The 10756-nt window shown below is 39.9% G+C and overlaps 1 protein-coding gene across 8 annotated transcripts in view; it reads right to left on the bottom strand.

Annotated features, from left to right (window-relative positions):
* Positions 1-1231: 1231 nt before the first annotated feature.
* Positions 1232-10756, bottom strand: part of NCKAP5 (NCK associated protein 5) — a 962935-nt gene continuing 953410 nt past the window's right edge. For all 8 annotated transcript variants that reach the window (XM_019522509.1, XM_019522508.1, XM_019522512.1 and 5 more), the window contains one exon: positions 1232-2040. In XM_019522509.1, coding sequence (XP_019378054.1) covers positions 1759-2040 — 282 coding nt within the window. In that variant the 3' untranslated portion in view covers positions 1232-1758. The remainder of the gene's footprint in view (positions 2041-10756) is intronic.

The raw sequence follows: 10756 nt of genomic DNA, 5'->3' as shown, positions 1-10756 counted from the left end.
CCGGGCCGGCTCCTAAACGCGGCGCTTGCCTCGGCCGCCGCCTGCGCGGGCTCTGGGGCTGCTGCAGCGGGGCTGCCCGGGGCCGGGGGCGGCGCGGGACCGACTCCCTTGTGGCTGCTCACAAACTGGACCAGAAGAAGAGATTTTGGGTGGGGTGTTTTTTTCTTTTTTTTGCTGTAGTCGAAACGGAGCCCTGGCATGTATTGAAGGCGTCTAGAAAGGCTCTGCTGTGGAAAAAAAAAAAAAAGGGGTCGGGACCCCTTAACCCGTGCTTCAAACTTCCCGCTGCCAAAAAAAAACCTCCGTTGAACTCGCTCGGGCTCGCCAGATAGGTCACAGGGCTTTTATTCAGAAATGCGTGGCAAATGAAACGGCTCGGCGGCCAGGGAGCTCGTGAGGGGGGCGCCCGGCCCCGCTGACAATGAGGCGAAATGGAAAAAAAACCCACCGCAACCCCCACAACGGTAACAGACGGCACAAAGCATTACCGAAATAACACGGATGTACAATAGCATCGGCGAAAGATTAACAGGTGCGCGGGAAAGACACAGTGCAGAGGCTAGACAGATGCAAATATACCCAGTTTACAGGCTGCTGTACAAAAGCAATTATAAATACTTCACCACTAGAAAAAATACACCGAACTCTCGACATAGACTTTTCCCGTACATATAAATAGTCTCTGTAGAAAACGACCCAGATATGTTGAATTAAGCTTCGTTAGCACCAAGAGCCTTTTTACTTGTTTTCCTTAGCTGTAAATCAGAAATACGAACGGTATTTCATTTTTTTTTTCCAGGATTAACCAATAGCCTTGAGGACACAGTGGGTCTGAGCTGGTAAAAAAAAAATCAACCCACCGCATTCGGAAATGGGTTACACAAAGGGCGAAGAAGTCGGGATGCTTTAAAGTACATCCTGCCATTAGAAATAAAGGCCAGATCCTGCAGTCGTGTCAGGCAAAACTCAAATTGAAGTGGTACGTCTGTGATGGTGATCTTTCTCAGTTACGCACATGGGTGGCTTTATGATGTACAAAGTCTGGGGACTACTTACATGCCACAGAGGACAGGGCCTTTGGATCCAATCATTTTCTTACTGTATCAATCATCAAAACCCTCTTGACGTATCAACAGACACGTTGTGGAACTGCACCAACCAAAATGCACATAACCCTAGCGAACCTTAGGTGAAATTGTATGAAAACGAAAAAATATAAAATCAAAATGTATGTTTTAAAATGAGGGTCCAAGAAAGTTTATTACAGACGATTTGGCAGGCTCAGGTTTATGTTAAAGCAGTGTTCCTACATACAGTTTTAAGACTAGAACAATTATAAATCTTTCTTTAAAAATCTACTAGCTTCTCTTGTTAATATGAACATCACCTTTTAAAAGTTAGTCATCTGCCACTCCAGAAGAATGGCGCCAATTCAATATTTATTGCTGGCGTTTTTTCTACAAATATAATTTGTTTTCAAAAAAAATGTACAACTTCTGTACAAGGTTCATAAAAGTGCAAAATTAAGACATTTTTGTATAACAGCATTTTTGCGTTCGCTTCTCAGTCTCACGCACTGCCATAAATGCAGTCTCGTCTTTTCTTATTGCTGTATCATAAGTCACCAAATTCCCTGCTGAGCATCCAACAATTTAGGCTGAAGTTTTTCAACAGTTGTTTCTTTCCTTGCTTGCTTGCTTGCTTTTTTTTTCTTCCAGTTCCTTAAGTGCTCCATTCACAGCCCACTGGAAAGTGTCTTTATACATCATTAGAGCCTTGGCTGGCACAAGATGAGAAGCTATCATATAAAGAATCACTCAAGGATTCTAAATTGTCTACACCATGCCTATCAGAGCTATTTAAAGAAGGGTCTTCATGCTTTCCATTTACTTCCTTTTGTCCTTCAACCTTGTTCAGACAGTTCTTCTCTTTTTCTAATAAAGTCATATTATTGCTGTTAAATTTATTGAGTGACTCCAGGGAAATTTTAGATAATCTATTCTCAGAATCTTCTTTTGTTTCTTCAGTTTGCTTCAATTTCTGTAACAAGTAAGGACAATATTAGAAACATTTTTCTTGCAAAAATAAAGTTCTCCTCCCGTATGGAAATAATTATCATCTGTCCAAAGTTCACTATGTTAAAGGAATCGATTGCTAGGGGTTTGTAGGCTTACTCCTCCATTATAATTAAATGGAATAATAAAGTCTGTTTTAGGATAAATCATAGCTTTAATGATTCTGCTGAGACAAATAGGACCCAATTTGCAAAACAGTTAAGTACCATTAACATTTCAAGTGGCAGATTCTGGAATTTGTATTTGTAAAGTATCCCCAGCCTCTTCATAATGATTTACGTCTCTCTTCTCCTTCGGGATTTTGGTTTTGAACGGTAAGTGAATATTGTCTATGAGTAAGTTTTGATGTCTGCCAAAAAACTAACATGCCATAGACATACTAAGCGTAGAAAAGTGGCATTTTCCATAACGTACAGACACAAATGAAACTTGCTAGAAAATAACCTCACATTTTGCATGTGTAAGTCTATTGATTTCCATGAACCAAAAGACTCCCTAATAGAAATGAAAGCAACAAGACAGGAAATTACACTGAACTGGTCCAATCCCTACAGACCGGAATCAATCACATATTGGCTAAGTCTACACTGGGAAGTGTTGTAATTCTGTTGAAAAAGCCGGACAATGTATTAGCACATTATATTAAAAACGCACAGTAGGATTATACAAGAGTAATTTTATCCCTTTGACGGTTCCTGGAATTTCCGATCAGAGATCAGCTCAAAGAATAGTTTATCACCTGTTTAGTGAGCAGTTCAATAAAAATGACCAGTCTTTTTTTCTTCTTATGCTACGAACTCATGTAACAGATAATATTATTAAAGAAAAAAAAAAAGATAACATTCAACATTTTATGTTGAGAGACCCAGGGGGCAAAATGCCCTCAGGTACATTTGCTATCATAGATAACAGCCACTCCTCATTTTCAGTATTAGTTTTGAATAGCAACAAGTGGATCAATAAATTATTGGCAAGTTGAGAACAAATACTGTTACTTGGTTTAGGTGGGAAATGAAATGATTAGTTTAGGCTCATGCAAGAGTATAGTGTAACTGGAACCATGGAGGATTAAACCTGTAGTGTAACGCCAGTCAGCAGCATTTGTGAAAAAGATTACGTTTTGGCATATAACAGGCTTTGTTCCTCCCTTGCTGCTCTGTCCTTAGAGAACTTGGGCAACAGAAAACAGATTAGATGGAACAGGATGCTTATTTTTAATGAATACTTATGTAAAAGTGTGTGTGGGGGAGGGATATCTATCCAAACCATCCTTAGTCTGTCCACCAAGTTTATCATATTTTATTATGCCATATAATATTTTATTAACTAAAACGGACTGGACCACGTAAGGTTTCTTTAGGTAGATGTGATATCTTTTCTAAGATCAACTAAATAGCTGGAAAACAGTTCTTTGCAAGCTTTCAGGCACAAACACCCTTCTTCAGGCATTGGGAGACTCTGCTGCTGTTAACTGGACCAGGTAAGAACTTCAGTGAGACCTTTCAGAAAAACTAAGGCGAACTAAGCAGCAGTGATGCTAGTTGATGGGACTCCTTTCTTTAACCAGTAATAAACACCTGACTGCTCCAGGGGACACTGTAGTCATAACAGTGCCATTTTTGGGATGCTACCTACATACCACAGATCCTTTACCCACTGTGTTGATTAAAGATCTCACAGTACTTTCTGAAAGTGTAGGGGCGTAGTCTTTGGTATTGTGGCCAAATAGAAATCTGGGAGGTGACACTGGACAAACTACCTTGTTCAAATTCCCTGGAATGTGCTTGGAACTATCTCCATATAACCTGCATATCCATATGTGCTATTTGTAAAACATGAATATAGAGCCTTTTGTGCTAGAGAATATCAACTTTGAAAACATTTTACAATATGAAAAACTGGTTTATACATTTGAGTTCTGTGGGGGGTTTTCTTTTTAATTGTTTTTTCAACTTCACTTTGGATTAATGAAAGAGGAACGATTAGCATAGACTGAAGAATACACATCAGGTTGTTGGGTGCCCATTGACTTCAGTAAGATTCAGGTTTCATCCCTAATTTGACCTTCATTTACCCTGGGAGAAAGTATTTTGCCCTGGGATTTATGGGTACATGGGTTGATTGCATGGAACTATATTTTGTTTCTGTATTGTACCCTGGTAAAATAACAACAATACCTCTGGCTGGCTAAAAGACAGAGTAAGTTGTAGGGGTGGCAATGCAAATAACTGATGGCAGTATGCAGGTGTTTCATGCATTGCTGACAGTTGGAAAAAGCGATCATAAGGACTTGGATGTCATCATCTCCTTCACTTAACGCTTGTTACTGAAGTGGAGGTAATAGCATTTGTATTTAACTTTGAAATATTTTAGGATATAGGGTTGCCATTTTATCCATGTCTCACTGCCAAAGTCAATGGTCTAATCTGATATAAGATAAGAGAATGGTCTGGCTCTTTCTTCTAACACATTACTGCAGATGCACATTATACTGATACTGTTTGGGTGATACGTGCAGTAATTTTTACCATTCTTTTTCATTTGATGTTGATGTACTGTTTTTATTTTGGATACTACATAATGTTTCCCTCCTGGGTTTCCTTCTGCTTTGAAAGGTATTAAGCAGTGCCAGCCCCAAGCAGTCAACAGCCATGAGTCAGCTCCTGTAGTCATGAGACTGGCACAAATATCAAGGAGGGGTTTTTGTTTGCTTGTTTTGTTTTTTTAATAATAGCATTTGGGTTCCTCTTATTTGCTTTCTGATTTTGTATCATTAGCATTTGTATTTACAAAGCTCTAGGTAACCACAAGAGACAGACATTTCCTTTTCTAGGGGAAAAGAAGAAAACAAAGAAAAAATATTAGCTCATGCTTTACAGATATAACGTATGAACACCAAACATTGCCCGTCTTGTAATAAAACCATGAGATAAGACTGGGTGATCTAAAGGCTATGTAAATAGGGAACTCAGGGAGCTGGGAGCTGTAGTACACAATAGAGACAGTTATTGTCTTTATTAGACAAGTTTACTATGAAGAAGCTCATTCCATTGTTTAAATTGCAAGCCACTTAGGTTAATGTGATAGGCAAGCACATGTCATGATGTATTTGGAAGGGGAAGCATGTAATATAATCCTTATTCTGTGTAGACAAAAAATTACAGAATTATATTTCATTAATTATAGTTCTGAAAGTAAACCCAATTACATGCCAGCCTCCTCCACAAAGAACGCGTTTAAGCTCTATTTATTTATGTAAGAAGCTTGACAGACAAGAAACTGTTCTTGCCTCACGATAACAAAATAACTTGCATATCCATTTTGCAAAGGCTAAAATACATTATCACTTTTAGAAACTTGGTGCCTCAGCAAGAAACGGTCCCCTGTGTTCTTTAAACAACCTACTGAGTACTTATTGAAGATGGATACAAATAGGAGGGGAAATATAAAAGTCTATTTATTTACCTATGGAATGCATTAAGTTTCTTAGTTTTCACAGGAGTTCACAATAGCTTTGTCGCACAACATGCAACAAAGCAAAATAACAAACAATAAAGAGTACAAGACTGTGCTGATACATTATATAATGGGACAAACTATGTCCTCTGTTATATGCATTCTGATCCATTACTTACTTATGAAGACAAGTGCAGATGTAAAAAGAACAGAGTTTGGCCCAAGGTTGCTAGCTTTGCTCATGTTTAAGTCATTAATTTACTAATGCACTTTCAGTGTCAGGGCTAATGTGAATCAGTAGCTTTTCCTGCTGATAAGGGCCATTCAGCAGGATATCAGATAGATAGTGTATCCTGCGGAACTGGATGGCTCAGGGATTTAGTAATGGTGTACAGAGCCCTTAACCCCTAGGTCAGTGGGGACCATTCTTTTCAGCAGGCATGCCACAAATTAGCCCCACGCCTTCCCCAGCTACCACTCTGATCCCTTTCCCCTACCTGATCTGCTGCTCTACTTTCTGCTCCTTCCCTGTGCTCCTTGCCCAATTTGCTGCTTTACCTAATGATTTCAGCCTCTGTGCTGCCTGTCCTCCCCTCAATCTGCTACATGCCACATACAGAGGCTGCTGATGACACTTGTGGCACCTATTCTACCGGTTGGTCATCCTTGCCTTAGGTCATTGGTTGGTCACCCTTGCCTTAGGTCATTGGTTCAAATCAAATCTGGCCCATGTTAGTAGTCAGTGAAATCATTAGTAGCAGGCGCTTCTTAGTGACATTAGGCAGTGGTCACTATTATGTCATAGATTCATACATTGTAGAGTCGGAAGGGACCCCGAAGGATCATCATGTCCAACACCCTGCCCCAGGCAGGAAAAGGACTGAGGTCAGACGACCCCAGCCAGGTGCCTATCTAGCCTCCTCTTGAAGACCTCCAAGTTAGGTGATAGTACCACCTCTCTTGGCAGCCCGGTTCAGATTCTGGCCACCCTTACTGTGAAAAATTTCTTCTTAATGTCTAACCTGAATCTATTCTCTACTAGTCTGTGCCCATTACTCCTAGTTACTCCTAGGGGTACCCTGGTAAATAGCGCATCTCTAACTCTCTGTTGTCCTCCCTTGATAAACTTATAGGCTGCTACAAGGTCTCCCCTCAGTCATCTCTTGTGAAGGCTGAAGAGATCCAGTTCCCTCAACCTCCCCTTGTAGGGTCTTGCACAGAGGCCACTAATCATGCGAGTGGCCCTCCTCTGGACCCTCTCCAGATTCTCTGCATCCTTCTTGAAATGCGGCGCCCAGAACTGGACACAGTACTCCAACCGCAGCCTGACCAGTGCTGCGTAGAGGGGGAGCATCACTGATCTGTTGGTCATGCATCCGCTAATGCATGATAAGGTGCGATTGGCTTTGTTGATGGCTTCATTACACTGCCGGCTCATGTTCATCTTGGAGTCAACTATGACTCCAAGATCCCTCTCAGCCACTGAGCTGCTGAGGAGGTCATCCCCCAACCTACAGGTGTGCAGGGGATTCCTCCTCTCTAGGTAGAGTACCTTACATTCGTCTTTGTTGAAATGCATCCTGTTTCGTTCTGCCCATTGCTCCAACCTGTCCAGATCGACCTGTATCCGCTCCCTGCCCTCCGTGAACATGTGTTCCCATGACTAAAAAAATCCCACAAATGGACATCTTTGCTGGCAGTGTCACCGGAAAGGCCAAGGTAGATATTGAACTGAATTCTCCCTTCAGACATGGTTCTTGTTGAGATATAAAGCAGGGTCAGCATGAAAAACCTTTCACTGCTGCTGAGCAATCTGTACCTATTCTGAAGACACTTAGGCTGTGCTGTAGTCTCCTGGGTCTTTCACAAAAATTAACTTCACTCAGAAGAAAATATAAAAGATTCCAGCACAGATTTGCTGTGAGCCAAGATATGTTCAGTGCAGAAAGGGGTGTCAAAGAGCAATTTCAGCCTTCCTGATTTGCAATGACCTCAGCCCATCCTCTTAAACCAGCTTCAATCTTCTTTTATTGATGCTAACTGGCTACATCCTCTATGGGGCCATACTCCAGTGATGACTCATGGGCCCACTCTACCTCATCCTATGACACACCTTACACCAATGTGTGGTGGACAACTAGCAGAAGAGACGCTTGTTCCACTTCTTGAAAGCTGAGAGCTTCTTTGCTTTGCAGGAATTCTTAGCTATCCATTGAAGGACACTTTGCACCAGTTTGAGAGAGGTATATAGTTGTCAAGGGACGAGAAAATGTAGTTCACACAATACAAACATTAATTAGGAGTCAATTTATGTGAAATATACTGCTGAGTCATGAATCAGAATATTTTTTCCACTTTGGCTATATGCTCAAGGGATTAACTAAAATCCACTAGTAGTGCAATAAAATCAGGTGTACCTTATTAAAGCAAATTAGAAAACAAATCTATCCTACATTCACACTGAAGAACTATATATTCACATTGACTATTTCTACTTTAGTACCAATTGATTATTCATATTTTTAATTAAAAAATTACTGGGCTAGATTTTGGCCAGGTGGCTGCAAGGACCATCTTGCCAGGTGTGTCTACACATTCATTAATGCACATTTCCTAATGCGCATTAAATTGAGTACCTCCTATGTGAGTTACTAAATAAATGTGCATTATGCTGCCCTCATGTGCAGTAGCCAAAGCGCATGCTTTTTTTAGCGAGGCTTAATGTGCAGTAGCCTACTTTATTCTGCATTAGCGTATTAGCCTTTTTTTAATGCGATGCTTTAATGTGTAGTAAAATAAGCTACTGTGCATTAAAGCCCACGTGTCGACACCCCCCCCCTTGTTCTTCAGGCTCAGGGACTGCACTCTATATGGTGACCTGTGCAGCATAAATGTCTGGGGCTACTGAAAAAAGAGACTTGGAATGATAGAAAGGAGGTGGTGCCATCGCTGTAGACAAAAATCTACACTTAAAGGAACGCAGCAAGTCCACTCCTATTCTGCTGTGGGACTTAGCACTCATAATGTAGAGACGCACTCACCGCTGCCTCCTAGCCACACTTTGTTAACAGGGCATGCCTGAGCCCAGGATTAACCATGACCAACAGTATAAACGTATCTTGCTTCTGTCTAAGTTTAGGTAAATGGCAGTTTTAAGGGGTTCAGAGGCAGTTCCACATGAAAGTAAAATAAACTTTATCTTTGTCTCACATGCACTAAGCAATTTAATTTTTAGATTAACACAAAGTGAAAGGGGCACTGCTTCAAGTGAAGTATATCTGCAAGACATTACTTTGTAAAAACGACCAAATTGCTATGAGAATTAAATATAGATCAACAAAATCAATACTTAATTGCACAACTCGGGGTCTTTCATTTCAGATCTTAACCCTAACAGGAGGTGCCTGTTTGATTTGGATTTTGTTTTTCTAATATGTAAAACTTTATTATGAGACAAAACAATTTTCCAGCTTTTTACATTTTTAATTTCCTAAGTTAAATTGCTTGTGTATATTCAAGGTCCTATTGATCCCACAGTTTCTTCTGCTTATCATTTAAAATTCGGGGTCTTACCAATTTGGATGTCTTAGACTCATTACTATAATCGTTTTCAATTGTTGATGGTAAGATTAAGCGGTAAATGACACAGATGCAGGACAGTGTGTGTTACCATTATACCTTATGTTTAATAGGTTCACAGCTTCCTCTTGTAACAAGGATTGTTTTTGTAACACAGGGCCTGCTTCTAATCAAAGGTATACTGGCACAAATCAGGAATCACTGGAGTTGCACTCCTGTAAAATCACTGGAAGAGAGATCAGGTGCAGACCCACAGCATTTTGTGTTCCCGATATGAAAAGGTTCAATTTACCTTTGAGCTGGGGTATGGTACTTTTCTTTCAGACAGACAGAAAGGGACAGAATGCAGCCGTAGTTTCAAAGTAGAAAGTGAACAATCTCCAGATCTCATTTAGCCAAACTGATGATAACGTTAGGTGGACAGGTAAGGCTCCATGGTGAAAATAGTTGTACAATCAGATCCAGGAAACTACAAAGGTGAAAGCTGTAACTGCATGACCTCTGTTATATTACAGCTGAGCTAAAAATGTAATGTTTGAACTCTTTTCTTTTTAAAGCGTAACCTTAAATAATAAGTTAAGCCTTGTTCTCCCTTGTATATTGTCAGAAGCCTCCATCTATTTTCTGGACTGATGGTAAAATAATTTTTGAAATAATGAATCATTTTTCTTTTTCCTGCTTGAACAGAAATCCCATGATTATTTTGCTGTAGCAGACAATGACCTTCTCAAAGAAACTCCATCAGATTTCAAGATAAATAATAAGCCCTCTGTTTCTTGCCTCAAGGAAAAATTGCATTGATATGAAGTGTTTGTGAAATTATTGATCTGTTCATCATTTTATCGGAAAACAATATATACTTGGTGAAAGTCATCTACATATGGTATTATGTGTAACACGATAATACTGACAAAACCCCAGTATCTAGCATGCTGTATATAGGTGCACAACATTCTACATAAATATTTAATTTTTGGTGGCAACCGGAGAATATTTTTGGTCCTCCTAAATTGTAAGTAAATTACCTAAGGGGAAAGAAAGCTCATTAGCATGAACTCTGAATGACTCATACCCGCAGACCTGGACAAAATGGCTAGTGTTGCATGAACAGCTGGATGTAGAGTTAAGAGCTGTTCTATTTGCGGTTTGAATCCTTGCATGAATTGGAAGGTAAAAGATATTGTGTAGTGCATTGAGCCTAGCGAACTGAGCCTTACTGTTTTAAAAGCACAATTTTCATAATAGGGTTAGATGACTACCTGCTTTTTAGTAGTGATTAAGTGAACTTGGAAGTACTGTGCGCTAGTATTCCATTGCACCTAAACGTTTAGGTATTAAAACAGCAATACTTTTATACTAGTAACATTATCTTCACAGTTTAATAAACACTATTACACCTTTATTTGTACAGCAGGTTGTTTATACATAGACTAGTCTAGACATATCCCAATCATCTGTGTCCCTTCATTGAGCTTTGCCTATATTTAGAACTCAATATTTCAGGTTCGGAACAGTTAAGGTAATTATTACTTTACACCTCCTGGTCAGGTAGGAAAATCGGGTATGCCAAATATCAAAAGATTTCTGCTTTTCCCTTGGCATCACATGATGACCACTGGATGCATCACATAGATGTACATGGACAG

The sequence above is a fragment of the Gavialis gangeticus genome, unplaced genomic scaffold, assembly GCF_001723915.1.
Source record: "Gavialis gangeticus isolate Ggan-Ray unplaced genomic scaffold, GavGan_comp1, whole genome shotgun sequence".
Taxonomy (NCBI): domain Eukaryota; kingdom Metazoa; phylum Chordata; order Crocodylia; family Gavialidae; genus Gavialis; species Gavialis gangeticus.
The sequence above is the reverse complement of the archived record's forward strand: the minus strand, read 5'-3'. Positions and strand labels throughout refer to the sequence as shown.